The 26,517-nt window shown below is 42.4% G+C and overlaps 1 protein-coding gene across 1 annotated transcript in view; it reads left to right on the plus strand.

The window, feature by feature from the left end:
* Window positions 1–26,517, plus strand: part of LOC108101294 (protein Star) — a 29,898-nt gene that overhangs the window by 1,131 nt on the left and 2,250 nt on the right. Inside the window, 4 exon segments of the mRNA XM_017205596.2 lie at window positions 14,834–15,869; window positions 25,684–25,841; window positions 25,844–26,173; window positions 26,337–26,501. Coding sequence (XP_017061085.2) covers window positions 14,906–15,869; window positions 25,684–25,841; window positions 25,844–26,173; window positions 26,337–26,501 — 1,617 coding nt within the window. The 5' untranslated portion in view covers window positions 14,834–14,905.

The following is a 26,517-nucleotide window of genomic DNA, read 5'->3' on the forward strand; positions in this document are numbered from 1 at the left end:
CTGCCCACGTTTCCTGTCTTCCGCACATTTTCACACGTCCTGCAATTGCAATTTTCTTGTTTTTCCTCTTTCTGCACTTCATATATTTGGTGATTCCCACGCCTCTCTTACTTTTAGGCAGGTATTCGCAGGTAGTCGCCGAGAAAAACCCTCGGGAAACCCAAAAATTTAGAGAATACCTCTGTTGGTGGGCCATGGAAAACCGAAAAAAAGAATTGAAATGTTTTCCCCGACCAAAGAAACAGCGAAAATTGAGCAAAATTAGGCACCCGCTGATTCCAGAAAATCGGTGGAATAATATGAACATCTCACTGGGAGAGAAATAAATCATCGTTATTATCATCTGCAGTTGCAATTTGGCACAATTTCGATATGACTGTGCTCCCATTTATTCGGTGATTATGTCATTTTCTCCAAGTGCTTGTGAATCAGGTTGATTTTCTTTACAGAAAGGGGCTGGTAGGGCACTAAATTCCGACGATCTGGCGACCGTCGACAGTTGCCAGCAATTTCCGGCGCTTTTTGGCAACTGGAAAATTGAGCACAAAAGTTCATCCCGGGGTTGGGAAGCAGCCGAATAAAAGGCGTAGCCCTCTGCCAAAAAATAAAATAGATTCCTCCGGTCACCCCGACCCAATGCATTTCCCAAAGTGGTTTATAGTTTTCCTACAGCTGTTGCGACTGCGATTTTTACGATTTATACTGGTAAACCGGGGAGGGCGGAATAAAAAGAAAGGCTCGACAAGTTGATACCGATCAAAAAACAAGATATTAATGGGATTTTCCCTCCCTATTTTTAACTATTAAAAAAAAATGTTAAAAAGTTTTAATTTAATTTTCCTAAAAAACAGTAAATTCTCATTGAATGCTAGGAAAACTATTTTCTAGTAACATCTTCCAACGATGTTTTTATTATACCCCCACTTACCCTATAATCACTGGGTACCATAAAAAGAGTTTGAATTTCAAATAAAATCCACTCTTTGACACTCACACACAAGAAAGACCATTGGGGAGCAGCTGCTGTTTGTCTCTTTGTGTTTGGGTCTCAAATGACACTTGCCAACGTTGCTGCAGCACATAATTCTGGATTCCGGAGAATTTCCTAGTAGGAAGTGCAGGGGCCACAGCAAAAACAACAGCAAGAGTCGCACTTGACGAGTGTCTTTCTATGGCTATTGCCATCCCACTCTGGAAATGTAAATAGAGAACCAGATAAAGCAGCGATCTCAAACTTCCTTTGCAGAAGTTTCATTTAACTGAGTTAGAATATAGGGGAAAAATCTTTGTGATAGCAATTTTGCAACCTATCACTTAACACTCAGCATATACTGCATGACTAATGGTTCGTGTAGGTGTTTCATCCTCTGGTTTATTTTTTTTTTTGCACTTGTCCCGTTCCCATTTCCTTGCTCGTACTCCAGTTATTTGCTGTAATTGAGCAATTAAACAATTGTCTCTGATTAAATGTGCAAATTTGTCTAATGTTCTGCACTGTGGGTATCTGCAAAACGGATGTGTCCGCTTAAAGCAGCGCTCAAATTGGCCGCGTAATTTGTCACTGATCTCACTTTCTCAATTGGCGATCTCTGTGATTTCTGTCTGGCCAATTACGTGTCATTTTCCACAGGCAGAGGTACCGTTACTTATTGCATCTAACGCCTAGCAAACGCAATAAAAACATTGCAACAGAGGGCCAGAATAAAAACAACGACTAGGGAAATAATTATGGGTGCTTACCTTTGCCCATCTAATGCTTCTTGACCTACAAGCGGCCTCTCGCATTTCCTGCCCATTTTCATTTACTGTTAATTATTGTTTAGACTCAGGCGATTCGGAAAAGCGGGGGAGGGGCCGAGGCAACATTGGCTAATAAAAGCTTGCAAACAATTTTAAATTTCCAAATTGTTTGAAATGCAGCCCAGCTGGCAACAGAAAAAAAGGCAGCCAAATCAACCTAAAAGAAACACGGCCATAACAACAATCTTGCTCACACATTCATAATAGGCTAGGCAAATGCGGTCAAGATGGCAGGTGTTTCGTGGAAAATTAAATACAATAATAATATGATTTATCCAGTGTTTGTTTGATAACTGAAATTTGTTAAAGTTGCATGTGTCTACAGATAATGCCTTGCTATTCATTTTCTTTTGCTTCTGTGTAAGTTTCCTATTTTTTTGACCCCGGCTGTACGCATATACACAGAAACAACAAATAAAGTAATTATTTCCTTTCACATGGCGAGCTACCTCCAAAATCGGAAAGACATAAAGAAGAATATAAAAAGCGAAGAAGCCTGAATACCCAAAAATAAAATCCAACAAAATCCGCTGTCGGCGTCGAGACTTTTGTTGTTGTTTTTCGCTGCAGCAGCTCCAACACGTGCAATTGGGAGCGGGTGAGAAAGAAGAGGAAAAGGAGCGAGAGCAAACTATTAATAAAGTAGTACCTATTAAGAAATGAGTGAGACGTATGCGAGTATTTTTGCATCGATCTCTCATTTGGCAAGAACGGAACTCGAAGTGATTGACATGTGTGTGAGTGAGTGGAGCCCATTGTGAATGAAACACACATCTGTGGGATCTATTGTGATTGATTCATGCAGAAAGAGATGACTAAATACGCTCTTGGCCCATTCCCATATCCGTTATGTGTGGCCACTCCTTTTGTCCAAATTTGGTTAACAGATTTGCCCGTTCTTTTGCCATTTAATTGATTCATCTACACCACAAGAAATACAAATATAAATCGATCACAAATGTCACCTTATTTCATTTGCTTTCGATTTGTGAATGAAAAGATTACGTGTGCTTTGATATTACTTTTTTTTCGCATCACGTGGATGTGGGTGCGACAACGCCGTCAACTTGAGTTGTAATTTCTCGTACGTATCTTTGTCCGTCCTTGTTTCTTGCTAATAAATCATGTAAGATTTGCATTATGTAGCCTTTGAATACCCTATAATCAGGAGGTTAAATTTGGGGAATTAAAAACCTGTACATCAAAACCATACATGCCCTATCAATCAATTTTTACGTTTCAATAGCTTGTTAAAAAATCATAACAATAAATTATATCATGATAAAGTATATTATATTACTCATAGGAAAAAACTAATAACAAAGGGTAATGCCAGATTCGATGCAATCTTTTCACTTCTTGTTCGATAGTTTTTGCCTATTTATGCAGCTACCGTGGGGCGCTTACGTCATTGGCCGGCTTCGTACATATTTGGCCATGTTTTACTGTTGTCAATTGGCTGCTATTTGTGGGCTAAATTTCTCGCTGGCGTCAACACAAAAATATTGAATGTAGGTAATGTAGCGCAGCAGCTCGGATTGAGTTGAGTCATTGCCAGCCCGCGGATTTTCTTTTTCTTGAGTTGTGAAATTATTCGAGTCCATCGGATGGGCAAGTACATTATGTAAATTCATTCAGGCGGCTGTTCTACACATTTTCTCAATTAATAATTGTGAACAAGCAGATGGAGGGGGAGATGGTGTTTACATATAGGACATATATCATTGCCAAGATCATCTATTGGCCTCTCTCTATCTGTTTCGCTCTAGCGACACATTTTGTCTAAGCAAAATCCGTTCGGCATTTATTCACTTTTCTTGGAAATACACTTTGGCTAAACATTTTCCATAATGCAATAAATTTTTACAAATTGCCCTGTTAATTGAAGATTAAAAGATCTCTCGCATCGATCTGTTTTATAGGGGCATGGACATTTGTTTTAATTTGCTTACGTGAATGTAGCATTCGGAATAAATTGAGCTACATCAATGAATGGAATAATGAGTAGGAATGGTTTTATGAAGTCAAGATCGATGGACCCTTTGTTTTTTTGGCCTTCCATGCGGTCAGTTTTGTGGTCTACTACGTCAGGTGATTAAAAAGTGTTTTGAAGAAATAATTGTAAAATAACTCAATTAGGAGGTCAAATAATAATTAGTGGATTGGTATGTTCCTCAGCATTAAAAGCATTTTGTGTAATTAATTTATTATACTTCTTTTCATGTGAAAATAATAAAACTTAGAACTTTTTTCAAAATTTGAACATGATTAATAGCAAAACATTTCGCAGACCATTGTTTTTAAAAATATTTCCCCGTGAGCAATGGGAAATAGTCATTATTAACCAGAGAAATCCATTCACCGGAATGGATCCCACTCATCATATCGTTAGCCAGTGCAAACAGCTGACTAACCCGGACGATCGGCTAGGGACCCCAACTATATAGACCCGGTTCCCAAATGCCTGCCTGTGGGTGGTGCAGCTTTTCATAGCCACCTACACTAACTCACTGCGCCAATATTTACACAACATTGATGGACATGTACAATATGTTTACCTACTTTGTAGGTGCTTCGGTTTCGGTGCCCCCTTGTTATGTGTACAAACATACCTCTATATAGATCTGGCTTATTTATTTATGTATTATTCTGCCGCTATTTATAACTGGCATACTAATTTGTAATTTGTTTAATGATTCACTTAGCGAACTTTATGAACTGTGGGAACTGGAGTTGTGGGGCCTAACGTAAGCCCCATCTATAGGGTTGTGCTGCAATCCAATCCATTGCAGCACCTGGTGTGTTGACCCACCTCGTTAGTCGCGATAAGATTATTTCCAAGAAGTCCATAAAGAATATTAGCTGTAATTTGTGTTTAGCATATCCCCGATCAATCAGCATTACCTGTTGTGGAGGAATATAACACAGACCGTTTCCATCTATTTTGGCTCTCCTTCCTCCGCATGGTGTAAACAATGAGTGGCTGGGATTCTCTGCCGCTTTAAATAAACAACACATTTCCATGGGCTACACAAAAAATTAATTCGCAATTTACTGATGAACATCTCTTTCCGACTTCTCGAATTGTCTCAACATTTTTGGGGGAAAATAGTACAGCCTTACGGTTCCCAGGCACTTTTCTTATCGATTACATCAAAATTGTTGGTTCTTCTGGGGTTTTAAAACCAGTTCTCAGTTCCCTTTTCGAAAAAAGTAAAGCCGAGTGAAAACCACAATAATAATTCCCATAATTATAACAATGAACCGCACAGATACAGAAATCCGACCAAAAAAGAGATATCCAAGTGTCGTCGTCCCCAAAACAACAACAACAACAACAAATAAAACAACCAAGAAGCAGAAAAAAGGCAAAAGAAGAGTAAAAGGTAGATGAAGAAGAATCACAGTGTGGTTTGCTTTGAAATACAAACTTTTGTGGTTACAAGTTTTTTTTCTAGACCACAGCAAAAGTCTGTTTCTTCTGTATTTCTTTCAATGGCAAAGCCAAAGAAGTTGTGACTGCCAAAACAAAAACAGAAAACGGAAAAAATAACCAAGAAGAACCAAGACCGGAGAGATGGATGGATGGACGGACGGACGGACGGACGGAGAAAAAGGTGTGTTGTGTAGGAAATGATACGGATACCAAACGAAATAAAGTCGGAAGAAGTCTTCAGCTCAAGAAAAATAAAATCTGAGTGCAGTGGCGTAGCCCGAAGGGATTAAATGAGCAAATAAACTTACCTTTTTAAATATATCAAGAAAATAATCGAAGTACACTTCTTAGGAATTTTACAACGAACTTTATCTCTTAGAACGCTCCGTATCGAGTTCTTCGTGAGCCACTGCGTGCAAAGACAGCGTCAAAGTTTTCTCAGTTTTGTTGTGGTTGTTATTATACTTATTTTTCCCCATTCTTCTCAGTTGGCGGTGGTAAAACTTTAACAACTTCTTAAGAGTTGGGGAGGGGCCCCCGAAATCAAGTTCCAACCGAGATAACCAAACAGACCTCGCCTCCAATCACATAAATATGACAATGACGGGGCACAACGACATTTAAATGTGCCCAAAGTTAGTTGGAAAAGTGTTTTAAGCTGGGAAATGTGCCGTTAGTACAGTTTAAGTTCAATTAAAAGCGTCGTCGCCATTTTGCTGTCTCAACTTCAATTTCAATTACGAGGGGAGAAAGAGATGAGGCAGTCGGTCTTTGCGTTTCGCTCCAGAAAGGCCCGTAAAAATGTGTCATGGCTGGCAGTTGAACTAAATTACCGCCAGCCGAAGCTAACTCGTCTCTCAGTTTTGTTCTACTCGTTTAATGCACTGAAATAAAATAGAGCAATGTTCTAAATTTATATCAAACCTTTTATTATTTAATTTGTATAAATTTGTTTTAAATGCAATCTGAAACTTATGTAATTATATAACTTATAAATAATTGATAAAAAAATCATAAATATTTTTGATCATTTGTTGATTTTTTTTATTTTTTTTCTCTGTGCACTCAATCACTCGACGTGTCGCACCACCTGATGATGAGTGGCTCGTCCGTAATTTGTTGGCTTCCTGCTGCCGCCTGCAACAAGCCGCTGCACATGCACCGCTTGGCTACACTCCGGTCTAGTGCCCCTACCCTGGGTCCCTTCCTCTTTTCACGCCCCATCGTTTGGGTTCAATGCGCCACAGGTTCGGACCCACATCAACTTCGGAGATCCCATTATCCTGCCCCTTGGGCTGCCGGCGCACACGAGCCGAAAATTGATAAAGCAAATCCATCATTTTTTGCAAGTAAAGGTGCCACCCGGTGGCAGACACCACCTGAGGCAGCTGCCATTAGCTCCACTAATTACGCCCACCCATTCCATCGCTTGACCAAAGTTGAATGCCTTGAGAAAGAAAGCACGCACGTGCCTCTGTGGATATCCCATAAAATAAATATAAATATATACATATATATATGGATATGCATATATATATTGCGGTATATATAGTTTGCAACCGGCTTGCGAAAATAAAGTTTTGTTTTATTTGATTTTTCCCCGGTTTACATAGTTTTGCCTTACATCCGCCCATCCACCGCTCTTTTGTAATCCGCACGTAAACCGTTTTACTTTTCCCAGACTTTTATGCGAATTTCATAGCCGCTTTGTTGTTGGTGCTTTTACTTAATGCTTCGCACACGTCAACCTAAAAAAACTGAAAACGATGAAGAAAAACCGAGTTACAGCAACGCCAAAAGCGCGGAAAAAGGTCACACACCTCGATTTTGGCAGTACAGTGGTCAATTTTTATAAAAGAACTTTTGAATTTTTTAAATATAAAGAATAATTATAAAAATCGATTCCTCGTGAATAAATTTTAACTTCTTTTTGTAGGGGTCAATATTACGAGCCACCTTTGTTTCAATCTCGAATCTTTTCCCCACCAACATTATCTGTGATTTTGCAACCAATGCAGAGGATAAAAGCGTCCAAAGTCCAGGACATTATGCGCAGGTGCGCCGCTCCCTTTTGGCATCGCACTGCGTTTAACCCTCTGCGTGCGGCCCGCTTCAATTTCAATTTTGTAAATTGAGTTTACATTTCGATTTATTGACACGACCTGACTTCGATTGCGACTTCTTTTTGCTGCTCCCTGTTCCCTGGGACTCTCCTTTGCCCCTTTCTCTGCACTTTGACTGACATTTATTACCATTTGTGTGCCGGCTTCGGTTTCCTGGCGCTTTTGCGATTTATGCAATCGATGGAAGGACCTTTCATTTGGCAAGGAAAAATGGCGGCCAAAAAGTTAAGGGAGGATTGCTTTAAAAGGATTGAATCAGTGCAAAAATATACATATGGTAAAGGGAATATTAATATTTAAGTTATGGTAACAAGCTTCGAAAAAAAAACATTTTACAAAGAGCATCCCACTGAAGCAGCTGTTTGTCATTCCCCTCAGCGTTGCTCGTGTAAAAAAAGTCATTATCTTATGGGCGACTATTTCCTGGTAAATCCCTGCATTATCCATTATTTTTTTGAGCCAAGCTCAGACTGCAATTTGAGCAATTCCATTTAAATTCGGAATCCATCCAGAAATGTGAAATATCATGCCATTTGAATGTGAAGTCAGGCAACATGGCATGCAGTGAACGTGTTGCAAACAAAAACAGAAACCGAAATGCACATGCAAACACACACAAAACTCAGTCTTTCAGTCTTTCGGATCTCTCTCATCTCTCAGCCACGCATCCTAGTGAAAATTTTCCACTTGAGTTTTCTTGATTTTCTTCTTTTTTGTTTTGCTGCCCATTCATGCATGCCAAAGACTTCTTCCGTTTTGCCCAAAAAGGAAAACAAGAGCGACATGTGTTTGAGATGAAGTGTAGCCTGCTGGTGGTTGGAAAAATCAGGGAGGCGAGGCTGAGGATTTCTCTTAAACATAATCTCGATTTCCATTTTTCACCTGCCTAAACGGACCCGCATCCACTTAGCCATCTTTTTTCCCCAGATTTTCCAGCGCTTTTCTTTCTGCCTGCTGCTGCCGCTTATCAGCAGCAATTTGTCTATTATCTGCTGGTCTGGTCTGGGCCAATTTTCCTGCCTTCCTTTCGGAATTTCTCCTGTCTTCTCTCGGGTGATAAATGTACCGAGTCGGTAAATCCGCTCAAGCCTGATTAAGTGAATTATTATGCTAGCCTCTCGTTCTCGAGAGAGATCGCCGTTCTTCTGGGTTCTCCGCATTCGTCATGCATGTGTAGACACACAAGAAGCAGCCGCCACCGTCGACGCATCACCACCACCACCACCGTCATCATCATCATCATCGTCATCGGAGTCGAAGTCGGAAAAGGCAGCAACAAAGCAGCAGCAGCAGCAACAGCAACAGCCATCAAATATTGTTTATGTTTCCAACAAATACGAGTAGTGCCCGCTCTTTCTAATCAGCCGAGCGAACGCTTGTTGCATTTGTACCTGCTTGACCTGCTGCGCTGGTGCAAATGCATCTGTATCTGCATCTGCCCCTCGGCGTTCGCTTGTATCTGCTGTTGTTGTATCTACTGCTGCTGCTGCTGCTGCTGCTCTTGATCCATTTCCATTTCTATGGATTTTGTGCGTGTTGCTCATTACGCGCTGGATGCCCCTTTTGCCTTTCGGGCACAGTGGCACTGGGAACCCGGAAAAGTGAAATAGTGGGGGTGAAATTTGGTACTTCAAATAATTTACATTTTCTCATTAAATGTATGATAAATTTAAAAATAATTTTTTATATTTTTTTAAGTTTATTTTGTAAAATCCACTGTTCTTTCTGCACTTCTGTTTCCCCAACGTTGCTGCTGCTTCATTGAGCTTCGGTTGGCTGCAGTCACGTCAGCAGCAGCGGCGGCATAAAAATCTAAACATCTCGTAGATGAGCGGGGTTCAAATTAATATAACGTTCTGATTCCCTGGAAATGCGAGTACGCGCTGGCAATTGAGTGCGTTGATGTGGGATAGATTATGGACTTCAATTTAATTGCGAAATTATGCCGAGATGAACATTGCATAATTATCCCGCTGGCCTCCGGCGAGAGTAATTTGCAGTTAACTTAGTTAATTGAGGAAATTTAATCATACGAGTGTATGGGAAGTGTTCTCCACTCAAAATACAAAACCAACGACTTGAATAGTTATGTAACTCAGTACGAAAGACGCTCTCCAGACATCCGATGGCAATCAATTCAAAACTTAATATCGAATTTTCCACTCTAAACAAATGTCATGGGATACCAGCAAACGAAAGCCGAGGCAAAATATTGTTATAGTCGAAGTCAACAAATGAAACTCTCATCATCAATAGATGGAATTTATGGCTTTAGAAGCGTCCAACGGAGGGAGATCGACTAAAGCAAATAATCAAAGGCCCAAGTTGATGGTGTAATTGGCCAAGTAACTCCCACAATTTTATTGAGGGGCATAAATATTACTTTTCGGGCATCTGCCGGCACATTAGGGCAATTTTCATGCCCCAACCGAGTTGCTTATTGTGGCATGCAGACACGTCAACTTCTCATTAAGATAAGCGCTTTTCGGCTTCCTGGGTTTTGGGGTTTCGCGTTGTGGGGAACCCTGATGAAACTCCTTAAGGAGGGGCGAAATCAAAGTGCCCCGCCAGTTGTCGCATGCAATGCGATGAATTGCATTTTTCAGGGAGTCCTGCAGGGCACCTCTTTAGTCCTTTAGTCCTGGCACACGCCATCTGTCCGGGAACCAGGAACCGAAGCAACTGCCAAGAAGCCAGTCGAAGCCATCCCGGTTCTTTTGGCCCCCTGCTGGCTTTTTGGTAATAAATTCCCAACATGCAAAGGCGAATGCAATAAAATAGCAGCGGCTGCAATGGAACCCATTTGCCATTCCCAACTTACCCTAGATTCCTCAACTGCTGCTGCCGCTTTTTATTTGGCAACTTTCCAGCCGCATTTTTATGTGCTAATTTACTAGAACGACTTGCTGAAATAACCGTTGTAGCTGCTGCTGCTGTCGGCCAACTTGGGCTGGCAAAACTCCTACAAACCGACGCCTCGGGCACAAACAATTAAAACGACGACGACGACGACGCTGGCCGATAAACAAGCCAAGATAAGTCAACGCCGCCTCGACGACCACACAGGTCCCAGGTCCCGTGTCTCAGAACCCAAAACCCAAAACCCCAGACCCAAGTCCCAAGTCCGTGTTACCAGTTACCAGTTGCCGAAGTCTGCAGCATATGCTACACATTTCGTATGTTTTTTTGTTTCACATTTCTGTGTGCTACCAATAAATTTCCGAAATACCTTCTTGCCTTACCTGGCGAGAGCAATTTTTTCATTAGCGCGTTCAGCGTGGCGGAGCTGTCCACCGGTGTAGCTCATTTCTAAGTAGCCATCGTGGAAAAGGGAAGATCCTGGCTGAAACAATTGCAGCAATTGGAAAATTTCAACAACTTTTTAGGGAACCGCCTTGCCGGCCAGCAAAAAGGAGGGTCACTTAAGGCGTTTGTGAGTTTATCTGACAGGAATGGGGCTGTAATTTATGAAGGTCTTTAAGCAGACAAGTGGGAGTGTGCATTTTTAGGGTTTATTTAGGGAAAATTAAGGAAAAGGTGTTCGAGGTAGATAGTTGATCAAGTAATTTAAGCGAACTTCTTTAAGAAAACTTTACCAAGGAATATCTTTCCTTAAAGAACTTCACATATCATTACACTCAGTTACCTCAGAAAACTTGACCTCCATCCTCCTGCATCACCTCTCGTGTTTTTTAAAAGGAATCCCGTCTCGATCTTCTCGTCCCCTAATGCCAAGTGTATAAAACGAAGAATTCCTATGTGCAACGTTCGCCGAGTTGTTATTGCTGGCTTTTTAGAATTGCATTTTTAGTGTCTGCCACTTTGTTGTTACCAATGTTGGCGAGTGGCCTGCCTTCCACTTCTTATTCCCCAGTTGCTGTTGCTTTTGTTATTGCTGTTGTTGTTGTTGTATAAATAAACCATATGGTTAAAAGCGTAGCAGAATAATTCTACGAGCTGCCTGCCTTTTTCTTACTTGGCTGCCCATCGTCAACGCTTCTTGTCTCTCTGTTGTTCTTGGGGTTTTTCGTGTTTTTTGTAGAATTTTGCTGGTGGTTCGGTTTTCTTTGGCGGTTATACCATCGTATACCTACCTTCTAACTGTGTTGGTAGTGTTGTTCTCTGCGGCCGGGATGATGGAGTTCTGCTTGAGTGCGTTTGTAAATGTTTTATCAAAATGTCTTGTGCCGTTCGCCCTCTCTTTCTGGTTTGGCTTTGTGTTACATTTATACGTACCTCCCGCATCGCACGATCATTAACCGCGAAACATTATTGTGGCATGTTCGCTCGCTGGTTCTTCTTCTGCTGCTGTTGCTCCATACACAGAGAAAAAATGTGGCAAAAAACCTAATGTCCATTCAGGCCTAAAAAACGAATATCACTCAAGATTATACTCTCTTATTAACTAGCACTTGAAATATTTTATTAAAATCCATATCGTTTTAATTTTTCTCGGTGTAGTTGCCACCTTGTCCCACCTCGGCTCACCTTTCCTTTTCCTCGCCTTTTCCCCCCTTGATTTTGTTGTTTGTTCAGCTTGGCTTGGCGATTCTCGGAACTGGGACCGCAAAATATGTTGCACAACGCCAAATGGCCAAGATTGCAGGGCCTAAATCGCCAGCGTCTTCCAAATCGTTTAACCCATCCCACTTGAATCTCGGTGACCTCTCGAATGGCGCCAACTGGGAGGTGCCTATGTCACAGAATATATATTTGTATATGTGGCCAGCTGTGGATGCTGTTGCCAAGTCGTCGATTTCCCAGACAGCCAGCAGACACAAAAAAGGGCAGCATCAATGAAAGCGACGCCGGCAAAAGCGCGCACACAGCTATTGATAGATATACGGATACAGATACGGATACATCTATAGATATAGCTATGAAGATGCATAGATACATTCGTGCGCTGTCGGCTCCCTCTGATTTTTTCTATTTGGTTTTTTGTTCTCCTGGTGGCTGGTGGCTCTCTGAAATCGATCGATTTCATGCGCTGCGACAAGCCGTAAATCACACGCCAGACCGACCAACCGACCAACCGAATGCCAGCAGTATCCACAAGATACTATGTATCTACGGCCCTTTTTCTTTCTAGCCGACTTCAAAGTTGTTCGCACCGTTTCAATTCGATTTCATGGCGATTTATTTACGCACTGCAAATCAAAGACGAAAGCCAACTAATTGCTGAATTAAAAGCCCATTAAACGCGTCCATAAACTTGAAGTTTCTTTCAGAGCTGTGAAAATGCATCTTAATTGTTCAATAGCGTGAAAATCATTTGGCCGAAAGTGTGTAGAATAGGATAAAAAAGCTGATAGTTGTGGGAAAAAGTCGAGTGAATCGAGCACTACCTCAAACAAAATACTTCTTACTGCTGGTTGTCGAACTGAAATACTCCAACAGAGATTTAATGGCTCTCAAACTGCCCACTTGCAACTGCCACCTGCAGATGCTCGACTTATCTTTCAGATGGACCCATTTAAGCTGGGAGCATTCCAGGAACCATATCGTTTAACCAACGAAGAGTATCATTAAATGCAAGCATCCAACAGCAACAGCAGGGCATTTAATCACAGGTTCCGCAGACCGGGCTTCGCTGGGATATGTTTCAATAAATTCCAGCAAATCAAAACATACAAAACATATTCCACTCTCCAAGGGGAATCGAGGGGGAATTCGACTTGAGAACGGGGATCCCGGGAACCAAGAACTGGGCGCACGCGTAATGGATAATGAATGCGCGAATGCCTCGCGGCGGCATTCACATAAGTCAATGCAACCACGACTGCGCCGCTGGTCAGAGCGGTCTGGTTCTGATTCTTATTCCGATTCTGCTGGATGGATGGCAGCCTTGCCCTTAGCACAAAGGAGCTTTACGAGGCAAGGCAAAAAGTACTACACGGCCGAATCAGAAGATGTTATGGTTCATAAAGCAAAAACCACAGGAGAAGGCCCTACATGAATGGCAGCTTTATCAAATCCAAATAGATGATGAAATACTCTAAAATAATATATTGGATTTATTTAATTTAGGGGTATTTACGGGATGTTTCTCTCAGGATATTAGAACCATATTAATATTGATAATACATAATTAAATTGCGCTGCAAGACTCTCTGTTAATAGTATAGAATAATCTGAAAAGGCTATATGAACAAACGTTGAGATCTGTATGCTTTGTAGACCTCATTGCAATCCCTGTCTGTGGCTTGGTCCATTACAAATCTCCTGTTAATTTGTGCATACCTTTTTTTGGGGGCAGGGCAACGTGCAGAGGGAATGGGCAGAAATGAATAAGAGCCAAGAGCAGCAAGCAACAGCCGCTAAACATTGGAAAAACATCTGCTGTTTCCACTGCCAGTTGATGAACTCGATTCCACTCGCACAGCTTGCCGTTTCACTCGCTCCCGTTTGAGCCGAGCATGGCTTCTCTGGTTCGCGCGTCTGTTGCGCAGGCGCACAAGTACACCGCACTACACCCATACAGTGGCGGTCAAAGTGATAGCAACTACTTTGGAAAATTTCGAAAAATATAAATAATTTAACGAAGAAGAGTTTCCACTGGGAGTTTGAATTTTTATCCCCATTTGTTCAACTTTGGATGTACTATTTAAATGTTTTTAAAGGTATATTAGAAAGATTATTTTAAATGCGAAATCTTTCATATAGTTTTTTTGTTTTTTTTTTAAATTTCCGAACGATTTCTTTTAATTAAATGACACATTTCCAAGCTGTTGGTACTTAGTTTAGTACTGAAAACGGCTGGCACTTCAGTGCCACAACTGAGGAGGCTCTTCGCCTTCTTTGAGGCCCTGCTGCTGCTGCTTCTACTGCTCTGCTCGATCGCCTTCTCCTCCTGGGTCTCGTCTTCAATGCTTTTCCATTTATAATTCTCATGCCTCGCTGCAATGCATTTTCACCCCTCCGGTGCCCAAGCACACAAGACTCGCTCACTCACTCTCGTTCGTTCTGTGTCTTTTTTAATTTGGTTCACAAAATACCTCGCGTTGTTGTTGAAATTCTTTGGCAATCAACCGCCGCCGCGCTTCCCTCTCGCTCGCACTAAACGTCTGGCTGCCGTCTCTTTCGCACCCGGCTTTTGTCTGGCAGTCGCTCGATTTTTGACAGGTGGTGGAGTTTTTGTATTCAATTTCTTCGAAGCCTCCGTCTTGGAGCGACTTTTGCTCTTGGGTTTGAATTTGAGTTCGAGTTCGAGTCCGGGTTTGTGGGATTGGGTTCTCCCCGCTTATTTCGTTTTCAATTTTTTCGGACCGTATTTTTGCCTATTCATAAAAATGAAAATGAGTTCAGACAGCAGCAGGAGCGAAGGAGCAGACAAAAGATTGCCAGACATATGGAGAGCTGGCTGTAAGGATGCTGTGGAGATGTGAAGATGCTGCCCCAGTTCAATGCACTTTGTGAAATTAGTTTTCGTTGCTCCGGCACTAATTGGATTCTTCTCCTTCGTTCTTTCCAGGATGCGCAGGCTGTAGGAGCGAGCGATCTTAACCAGGAGGCCATCACCGAGATCGGAATCCACGGAGGAGTCATGTCACAGAAAGTGTTCTCGGCGCATCCAGCGCTGGCGGTGGAGCAGCTGCACCAGGCGGAGCAGGAGGAGAGCCAGAACACCACCACGATCACAAGCAGTAGTACCAATCATCACCAGCAGCGGGCGACGGCACAGAGCAGGCGGCATCCGAAGGCCACGCCCAAGAAGTTCACCCTGAGCAGGAGCTGTGCGGGCGGCGGATCGGCGGGAACCCTGAGCGGAGTCCACCAGCAGGTCGCCACCAGTTCCAGTTCATCCAATCCCGCCATCAGTCCGGAGACCAAGAAGACACTGCCCGTGCGGACAAACTACGCGGCGGTGGACGACGACGATGACATCGAGTGCGAGGATATCGACGAGGTGAACTTTGGCCAGCAGGAGCAGCAGAAGGAGGCGGAGCGGGAGATCCGGCAACCAACCAAAGACTGTGGCATCGATGAGACGGATCACGTGCAGCAGCGCCACAAAAGCGGAACGACAGCGACAACGACGGCGAGGCACCACCACCAGGATGGAGGAGGAGGTGGTGACCAGAGTGATCTGAGCAGCGTGATCAGCTCGCCGTCGGTTAGCACAGTGTCCTCGCCCCTTTCCACGCCCACCCGGCTGCCACAGGCGTTGCAGCAGCAGCTGCACTGCTGCCAGAAATCCAGCAATGGCATGGAGTCCCGGGCGAGAACGTCGCCGCAGCAGATCCAGCATCCGCACAGGCAACACCATCAGCACCAGCAGCAGCACCACCATCACCACCATCATCATCACCTCACGGCAGCGGGTTGTGCGGGGGGAGGTGGCGGTGGTGGAGGAGGTGGTGCCTCCGGAGGATCGGGATCCTGCAAGGCCAAGAAGCTCGATCCGCGACTGAACCCCTCGCCCTATCGCCAGCTATTGCCCATCGCCTTGTGCCTGCTCTCCTTCGCGACAGTGTTCGCCACCTTAATAGTTTACATGGACACGACAGGTGAGTCCTGCTTACCATACTTACCATATATCCTCTATCCTGTCCAGTGTTTACTTATTTAAATTTGATATCTTTGGCATATGTCATCTGTTTTTTCCCTGCCCAAAAACCCAATATCGAGCCCAAACACAATTTTTTTCACCGGATGTAGGCTGTGTTTGCCTTGGCTGCAGATCCGTTCCCTCTCCTGAATCCTCTTTCCTCCTTCCTCTGTTCGAAGCAGAAAGGTTGTCCTTTCCCGGTAATGGGCACACTTTTAAGATTAGTTTACGCGTCATCTAAACTGGCCAGCAGCGCATCTTTTGTCATAGATCGCTGCTTTTTTTTTCCTCCTTTGCCGTTCCCCTCTGGAGTTTGTTTTAAGGTCTGCATTCTCGTTTTTTTTTTTTTTTGCCAATATCTTTTTGGCGTGGGCGTGTTTGCAGCGTTGGCTGGCTGGCGCAGTGGCGCTTCCTGTCGGCAATAATCGCTTGGCAACAGGCAACATCGCAGCTGTCGCTGCTGTTTGCGTTGCCGTTGCCGTTGTCATTGCCCCAAAACGTTGCCATCGATGATGAGGCAGCCCAGACACGTGCTGCCTGCCCCTCCTGCCTCCCGATCTCCTGCCCCTCCGTTTCAAAGACAGCCGCCCCAACGTCAAAGGAATATCTAATTGCCTGGTACGAGCGCATTTGCCATCGCTTGAGGAGCCATCGCGGCTAGTTGTCTAACTAGAAGTGTTTAAATGGCTGTTAGCTAACAATAGGGAAATAATTGTTCAGGCTGTGAAAGAATTCTGATGAAATTTGTTTAGGAAAGTAGGTAAATCACTCTGAGAATATTTAAAATAATAATAACAAAGATATTTCTGTGTTCACAAAAGGTATCAAATTATATGAAATTAAGTAAAATAGTCAGCTTAGAATTTGTTAAATTTTTATTTGTAGACATACCGATAAGGAAAGAATTTTTTCAAATATTTAGTCAAACCAAGATAACACTGTGTACATTATAAAGTGCCAAATGATAAGAAAGTACTTGATCTAAAACGATCCCAGGTCTCTATCGTTTCCACAAAGCCTTCCCTTGAATGATCTATATAGCATAGCGAACCTTGTGACTTATCTAGATCCGAGAGATGACGCACTCGGTGGCGCTTTGGGGCCTCGGCTAGCTTAGTTAGCTTGGCCATCTATCCACATTATTGTCCGGATCACGGACAGCTGTCGGATGAGGCAATTTCTTTTAATTCGCTAAAATATTGTGTTGTCGTCGGGACCGAATTACAGCCAGACGAATGGAGGAGAATGCCTGTGTAAATTTTCGTCGCGATCTCGTCGCTGGTCTAGTACGAAAGTACGAAATACTCGTAAATTTGCTTAATTCGTATTGCTTTTTTTTGTTTTTTTTCTGCGGTGGCGCTCAATGAAAGCGGAAAGTATTTTACAAGGGAAATTGTTTTGCATATGATGTGAGCCCGCTGACGACGGATCGCCGGCACTGCACTATGGGAAAAAAGTCGATTTTTTTGGCATAAAATCAAATTATTTTACAAATTATTTTCAAAAATAAAATATATTTTTTGAATTTACATACCCTAATTAGCCAAGAACCGTTATCTAAGATTTTTTACTAACAACACTATAATGTTGATAAACGAACAAAGTCAGATGTTCGATTGACTTTTTTGTGTGCTTAAATTAGTGAAAAATCTTTGCAAACTTTCATTGTTTATTTTTGTGGAGCAACAAATTGATTTATTATTTCTGATTTTGGCAAATCGTAGCAAAGGTATTTATAAATGTATCTTAGATTACATGTTTTGATTATTATGACTTGTTGTCCAACTGTGATCTGTTTTATATGTGTATCTTTTTAGCTTAAAACTTACAAGTTTGTTTGTGTTCCGTGGTGTATAACTTATAAATGGCACAACGTTGCAAAAAGGTAAAAACGCAAAGTTATTACCAAATGTATCCCTAATATCGCAAAACTAATCATTTTTGCAACTTTTTGCACGTTTCTTCAAAATTGAACTTTTAAGGTGCTAACCTAGCAATAGAAATTTAACACAGCTTGAGAGAAGACATGACACTTGGCTAAGCTCGAAAACATTTTTTCTATAAAAAACGCTAAGAACCAGGTGGACCATGGAAAAAAGTCTGAAAAACATAAACATATTAACTAAAATCAAAGTTTTATACTTTTTTGTTACAGGCTCTAAAAAAGTGTTCCGCAAAATGCAAAAAAATCTATATAATTATTAAAAAAAGTTAGGACAACGAACTTTTTTTTAATTGTTTTGTTTAACAATTTTATTCCAAAAAAAAAAAAAAATTTTTTTTTTTAATATTATTCATTAAAAAAAATTTTTAAATCTAAAAAATAGGCGAGGCCACACCCCATTTTCTTAAAATACATTCCTTATTTTATTATTAACTGGAATCAAAAAACAGATCAATAAAATGTTGATTAGTTCTCAAGTTATTAATTAATGCCAAAAAAATCGACTTTTTCCCATAGTGCACTGGCGCTGGCGCCGAGGTATTATTGAGTGATTCATATGCCCACGGAGTGAGTGACTAAGGGCTACTAAGTGTAAACACAACCAGCCAGACCCAAAAAATCAATGTCAGTCCATTGTTGTTGCAGCTGTAAAAATCAACTTCCACATCTAGAGAGACGTTTTTAAAATTCCACTCGGGTCTTGGCAATTTTCGCTTTTTTTTTTTGCTTCGAGTTGTTTCCTTTTTGCCAGAGACTTCTTCCGTAGCGCCAACTTTTTCCTATCTTCCTTTTTTTCCCGATGTGTAAAGAATGGTATGCAAATTTGCGAATTGAGCAAGTGAAAAGTGTTTGTGCTAATGCAGTTTCTTAATCTTAGATTAAATGGTTAGGAATTTTAATATTCCATCCTGATCGATTCAAGAGGTAAATACAAATTGGGATTCTGTTTACGAATTGGTTTATTAAACATCAAAAATGTTATTAAATTCATGGCTTGACTTCGACACTTTTTGCCTTTTCCCCTTTGTGGTTGATTGCCATTAAAAACTGTATAAAATCGAAATGATGATTGCCGCTGATTTCTTGCTATAAATTTGTAATTTCATGCACTCGGTTAAGTGCCCAAAGGGTTATAATTCACCATCTTATTGGCAGTAATATCCGAGTCTTTTGTTTTTCGTCGCCACGTCGACTAGACGGGGCTGGGTTTCTTTCCAATGCGATGCGATGCGATTCGATTCGATTGGATTGGAATGGAATGGGTTCGGGGAAGGTTCGATATCTCCAAGTTGGGCGTGTCACTTGTCGGCTGACGTTGCTGCTGCTTTGGCTGCTGCTGGACAGCCCCATTTTTATGGCTCATTGATGGCTCTATTAGGTTTATACGAGCGAACGGATTCATAAACAAAAATAATCATAAATTAGGCATTCCTTCTCCTGCCCATTCTCCGTCTTATGTCCAATACAAAAGCGGAGTGGATATAAATTTAACACGTTCCGTGCGGCGGGACAAAGGTTGAGTTTGAGGTTGAGGTTGAGATTGAGAAGTTGAAGCTTTGAGTCGTCGGTCGGAAATTTCTTCGAATCATGCACTTGACAGAACCAAAGCGAACCGAAATGCGCTTATTAAAGTGACAAATTTTTTCTGAATTTCGGCTTGGAATGTGGCTGGCTCACCGGAGGTAGCCAACTCCAACTCCAGTGCTCCCCCCGGAATTTCCCAAGCTGATAAACCTCTGACCATGACTTTACAGAACCCAAATACCAAACACCAAATGCCGACTCTCACAATCATTTTTTTTCTGCTTGCCTACGCTCTTCTTGTTACAAATTCAGCCTCGACCGCATTTTGTTTCCATTTCTCTGCATTTCTTCTGCACTTCTCATCGCGATGATTGTGGCGATGTGGCGATGATGGTCCCCCACAATCCAATCCCTTGATTTGTTGTAACAGTCACGTTCCAGACTCGATTGTTGCAACAACCAAAGCACTTCCAAGTTATTCTCCTGGGGAGAGAACATCGCATTTGATGTTTGGCGGCGTTTTGTAATCGGGGGAAGTGATCCTTTCTCTGGGAAAATCTCGTTTTGGAAAGGCCATGAACACATTCTAAATATCTCAGGCAATAATTTATAACTTGAGTTAATTATAGAGCTGCAATTAAGTAACTATAATTTTAGGGGGAACCCTAATTACTGTTTATCCACTTGTAAAGTTGGTCAATGATTTTGCATAAAGAGAAATCATTATTTAAAGCCCGTCAATCAATGTAAAACTATTTATTAGTATAATTAGTATTTACATTTTAATGTTACAACGAGGCTATTGAACTCTTAGTTTTCGTTGGTATTTACAATCTTAACTTTTACGATTATTTGACTACTTGCCAATTTGGTAAAAAGTTATGTGATTTGAAAAACTGGTTATTGCCAAAACAGGTAAACTTGTTTCTATTTATATTGACTATCGAACACATGTTCAAATCCAATAAAATGTATTTCCGTCTATCATTCGTCACCCCATTTTGTTTATTCCACCCTCGGATTGCATTGATTTGTGCCATAATCCAAGCATAGCCTACTTATCGACGCCATGCGATTACTTAGTCATCGATTAGCTGGCTTTCACTGTTTCACCGTTCACTTTTTATCTGATTGGTAACTGGTAACTGGTAACTACTGTTGCCATCTTCACACGCCATGTGCCGCGCCTTTGGCGACGTTGCCGCATTTCACTTGTTGTTGTTGACATGGCTCGTGACTCTGTTCGAGGTTCGAGGGGGAGTGGAAGGTTCAGGTGGCCAGGTGCAGTGTCATTAGCCCCTCACCTTTGACAGAAGTCCGCAGCCGAAAAAAAAGAAGAGCACAGAAAGCACCATCATTCCATATTAGCCCATTTGTGGAATTAGAACATAACTTTTATTCTATTTGGTTTTCGATGTTGCAGAAGGAAGGGGATTGCTCCATTCAAATAGTGTACCCATTTACGATTGAATAATATACAAATAATCATATATTTATTTCCCTTACCCCTTTTTCTCTGTGTACTTCCACCATGTTTGCTTGGCGTATCGAACACGCCCCCAAAGGTCAAAGCATTAATCATGTTAGGAAGGCATTATCTTCGCACTTGCGGTGATTACACGATGTCGTCGTCAGTGTCGTCTGGCCTTCATTGGTGACAATTTGCAAATTGCAGCTTTAATTGAAATTTACAACTTGAACTCCATTGTACACACACACACCCACACACACTACTACTACCACTAATGACTTAATTCCCGTTAAGCACGCAGCGTGTTTATAGTAAGGTTCTAAGCGCTCTTGACAAGCCCCTCTTAATTCTGACTGCTTCTAAGCAGTTTTAACTACTCTGGATTATTTTTTAGACATTAATCCTACACCTTAAACAAAGTTAGAAAAGTTTGATAATATGTAAGAAATTTTTTTTTTTTTTTTTTGAAAATACAAAACAAAAATATCATTATCAGATCAAAAACAATAGATCTTTACTTTGTATCGGTTCAATATTTTTGAGTAAAGAAACTAGACTTGTTGGCTCTATTTTTTCTGTGTGCACTAGAATCCTCCCCTGCTAACCACCGGATGTCATTCGGGTCCTCCTCCCACCGCCGACTTAGTTTGCCTTGTGATTCATAATTTTCGTGTGCAGTGGCCAACATTGTTGCATGGCCCCCAAACCCAAACCCAAACCCGAGGGGAAAATCCACCCCCAGCGGAGTGGCATGGTCTGTGGTGCAAGTGGTTCATGTGGCACATGTGGTTAGTGTGGTTAGAGTGGCTCTGGCGGAGATGATCATCATAGCTCGGCTCCGTTGAAAGCGCAGCGAGTGCTCAATTTGAAAAGCAAAGCTCAAATGGCATTATCACAGCATGCGCCACTGCGATGACTACGAACCACTTCTTGTACTTATTTTCCCTCCTTTTCTTTTCCTTTTTTCCTTAATGCCACCACCCGCATGTGGGTCTCGGGTTTAGCAACCCTCCCCGCCAATTGCAATTGCGCCATTTCTTAGGCGTCGTGTGGGTTCTCCTTGGGAAATTGCCCGGCGATAAGGTTAATAAGAAAAACAACAACAGCGGGAGCTGAAAAATTGCCCTCGAATTGTGTGTGCCAGTCTGCTTTATCGGGATTTCGTCGAGAGATATTTCAATCAGGGTTGATAAATGGTTAAGGGAACGTTTAGCACATTAAAACGGGGTCATTTATTATGCCAAAAGTTTCTTGGCACGTTTCAACGGGGTCATATATCACATCGAGTGCTACGACGCCATGTATCATTTCCTAATTGAAGCGGTTACTGGATCTCATGTGTCTATATTTATGATCAATAACTTTTGGTAGTGCTCTCTCATAAGGTCAAAGTTTATTGGAATATTTCTGTTTCTTCATTAATTTTTAAATTCCCCCAGAGTGCAGGTGTTGTTTCTCTAGTCACTTTATTGTTCTGCCTTCTGCATTGCATTCTGCCGCTTTTCCCCGGTTTCTCCACCCACTTAATGCATTTCACACCTGATCACGTGATGCAGAAGTTTGCCCTGCATTGGCCTTTTCATTTCGCCACGGCTAAATGGGCTTTGCAGGCGGTGATTAAGATCCGACCCACTTAGATTAGGCCCATTCCACTCACTCCATTTGCTAAATAAATCAGCGCTCGCGCTGCTTATTTTGTTACCACATGCGAGACAGGCTGGAACACTCGTCGTTATCAACATGGAAACAGGCCATTTTGAATAGCGCCGAACAGGCAATTACAACAGCCAGACAAGAACCAAAACCAAAACCGATTCCCCGCTGCACAAATCAATAGCTGAACAACTGAACAACTGAACAACTAGGCAATGGCTGTGGGAACACGGGGCGGGCACGCAATTCCAGATCCCGATTCTAGGACGTGGATATTACACAACAAGGGTAACATTGCCCGACGACAGCCACGTCGCAGTGCCCTCAAAACAAAACAACTAAAAACAAAATACAAAAAAACAAATACAAACAAACTACAACGATAACGTTTTGGGCAATAGGCAGTACACTCGACTATAAAGTTTCAAGCGGAATAACACATTAAATATTTCTTAAAAGCAATAAAAACTATAATATCTCAAAAAGCTGTCCTATTATTTCTTCTTTATTTAATTTTTGTATCATAATAGATTTTAGATATTTTAAATATCTGATAAAAAAAATATTCTTGATTGTTTTTATCATGATTATTATTATTATTTAATTTTCTTTTAATTTATAGTTTTTACCTTTTTTGCCTTTGAGTGTACACTATTTTTTTTTGTAAAACTTTTACCCGCAATTGAAAATGCATAAAGTTGTGGGTCTTACTTTGCGCCCTTCCCCACTTTTCGCCCTCCTTTTACTTGACTGCCCTGCCCGCCTTTGTTGAATTATTGAATAGGGCGTGCACTGGTGGCGGGGCAAGTTCGTCTTTCGCTACCCCTGAATAAAATAATCTGAATAAGCCGCTGCGCCGCCTCAGGACGAGGAGGAAAGCCAAGCCGGGCAACCAGCAACGAGGAACCATCAACCAGGCAGGCAACTTAAAGTTGGCCGCCGCTTAACCGCAATTAAACGTTGCTCCTCGGCCAACCGTTGTGGATTCCTTGTGGGTAAAATGTCCGCCGCCATTGAATATAATTTTCGGGACCGGTCCTGCCCCGTCATTTGTCTTGCCCACCCTGAACTGAATTCAACTAAACTGAACTGAACTGAACGACGACGACCCCTGTGCAAATTAGAAATGTCAGCTTTTGACACCGAAATTGCTGCGCCCGAGGGCAGATTTTTTTTTTTGTCCATGCCATTCCGTTCTTTTATTCTCGATTTTCGGTTTATATATATCGGATTTACATGTGCTCGCATTTAACGGTTTAGGGCTTTAAGGTTTTATTGCACAGCTGCCCATTCCATTCCAGGGGGAATCAGGGGATCATTATCGTTGGTACATTACTTTCCATGCTGGTAGACGAATGATCAAATAATTCATTTGACTTCTAATCGCTCGCTGTAATGCGAGACGTTACATCAATCCGCTATCAGATTTCCACAACTAATGGCCGCATAAATTTCCCCCAACTGAGCACTTTCCCTATTACGATCGGTTAGCTTCGGTTTCGGTTTGGTTTGGTGGATTTAGTCACCTGCTTTCGGTGTTAATTAGTGCAAGTTTTCACTTGGCCTTCGGGGCCTGTCGTTTGGGAAATTACAGAAAAATGTCTCCTCTTCTCGCTCGGCTAAATTATTGTGGCTTGTCTAAATGGCCGGCAACTGTTTTTGGCCCGGCTTTCTGGCCATCCGTCTATCTGCTCGTATATGCATTATAATAAACTTTATGGCCATTTTGTGACCGAAACATAAAAGTTTTAGCTGTGTTTTGTTTTTTTTTTTCGCCTCAAAATTTGCATGGCACATTTGCGCTGAATGGGCGAGGGAAAAATATAAAAATATATTTGTATAACGACTTGGTTTCTGGGTGAGGCCATAAAGATTCGAATTCGTCTGACGAACCGAAGCGAAAAATAATGACGTATAAGTAGCCGGAATGGCAGATCGATTTGACTAGTGTTTGCCACGCTTTCCGCCCACATCGCATTTCTAGTTTTTAAAATTTATTTGAGACCACTAGTCTCATAATTTAAATTTCTGAATATTCTGGGAAATATATTTAAAAAAGAATCGCCTGATTTTTCAATGAATTTTTCAGTTGCTTTACTTTTAGGGCATTGCCACTTTTTTTTATTAGGTTTATGCAGTTAAACTCTGATCTTTTCCCTAAGTATTTTCTTATCTCCCTCCTAAAAAACCTAAAATTTGGTCGTCAAGCCTTGGCCTTTGGGCAACCTTTGCCTGCCAAGTGGAACGGCTAAGCGCCTCGTAAGCTGCCACAAATTGCTGCAAGTACATTTGATATATTTTAATTTCTTCTGGCTTTTACGATTCGCTTTGCCGGAGGCTAGGTAAAACGAAACAAAAAGTGGAAATTGGCACAAGGAAAGTGTGAAAAGCAAATAAAAGCTAAAAGCCAAGTGTGTCTGAATGTGTGGAGTGTGGCAACTAAAACCAAACTACGGCAAATCGTTGGCTTTTTGTTGCTGCCAAGCTTTATGGACAGGTTGGGCCGGCTGTTGGGCTATAAGTTGAGTCAAAGAGCGGGGGAAAATCGTTCGGCGGAGGGATGGAATGATGTGGGGTCATGTGCTAAATATCAAAGGCCGTGCGCTCATTATACTTTATGGGCCGGCACAGCGGACAAAAGTCGAGCTGCCGCGTTTCAAGGCGAGGTCGTCGTCGTCGTCGCTGCCAAGTGGCTGTTTCCTTCTCGCGACCTTCGATGGGGTCTCCTGTTCCTCTATTTCTCACTTTTAGCCACTGAATTTATGCCCAACTGACATGGCATTTTGCCTAAAATTCGGCAAAGTACTATACTTTTTCAACGGAAGAGTTATTCGCTTGGAACTCTACTTATCAAAGTCCGAATGTGCTCTATTTAAATGAATTAGGAACATACAATAAGAATATTCTCTTCTCTTAGTTTGGGTTCTTAGTTATGGATTGGCATAACCCTAGATTCACTGCTCATCAGACTTCCCCTCCATTTGAGCGCTCTGAATTGGCAATGCAAATGCTGTCAGTGGTCAGTGCGCTCCAATTGGCAACGAAGCGTGGCAGAGTCTTAGCCACCACCACACACGGCATGCCTCCAGTGGTGCAACAACTTTTAATTAAACCCAATTACCGCCACCACGCCAAGTCCAACTTGCAACTGATCTCTCAACTGATTTCTTCTCCTTGCAGAGATTCGCCATCAGCAGTTTCGGCTGAATATGTCGCGCGACTACGAGCTGAATGGGGTTGCCCAAGACGATCCCGCACTCATTGCATTCCTGCGCCAGATCCACATGGGCAAGTACCTGGGCAAGGCGTCCGCCAAGGTCGTGGGTGCGGCGTCGTCCACGGGGGCGTACCCTCGCCGCCCAACTCGCCACGCGTCTCCTCGTTCGGAAGCGGCGGCAGTAGCAACAGCAGCGGCAGCGGAGCCGATCAGCTGGCCCACTATGTTGCGGATCTGGTGGGCGGCAAGATGAACGGAGCGGTGATCCAGTCGCTGAGCGGTCCGCTGGCCCATCTGATTACGGCGCCCTGGCTGAGCGAGCAGCTCAACTGGATGGGCGTGCTGGTGGAGCCGGAGCCGCGTTGGTACTTCACGTTGCGCAAGCAGAACGCCCAGCGGGCGCGCATGCAGGTGGTGCACGCCTGCGTTTCGCCCACCACGTATCCCAAAGAGGTGAGTTGATGCCACATAACTACAAATCACAGCTAAGGAAAAGCATTGAAAACTAATACCCACATGAAGATAATTGCAATGCAAGCAAGTTTGGTTATAGCTGCCGTGAAATCCTAGCTCCATCTCATCCATCAGTGGCTAATTCTCTCCGCTTTCTTTGCAGATCACCATACACAACGAGGATGTGCGCATCAACAGTCTGCACGACGAGGAGACCTCATGGTTCAACTCGCGTGTCAAATGCTTTCCGCTCTACACAATCATGCTGGCATGTGAGCGCACCGAATACGATCTGCTCAGTCTGGGCGTTCAGGGGCATGAGCTGGAGGTATGTTTCCATTGTA

This window comes from Drosophila ficusphila, unplaced genomic scaffold (genome assembly GCF_018152265.1).
Source record: "Drosophila ficusphila isolate 14025-0441.05 unplaced genomic scaffold, ASM1815226v1 contig_412, whole genome shotgun sequence".
In the NCBI taxonomy this organism is placed as follows: Eukaryota; Metazoa; Arthropoda; class Insecta; order Diptera; family Drosophilidae; genus Drosophila; species Drosophila ficusphila.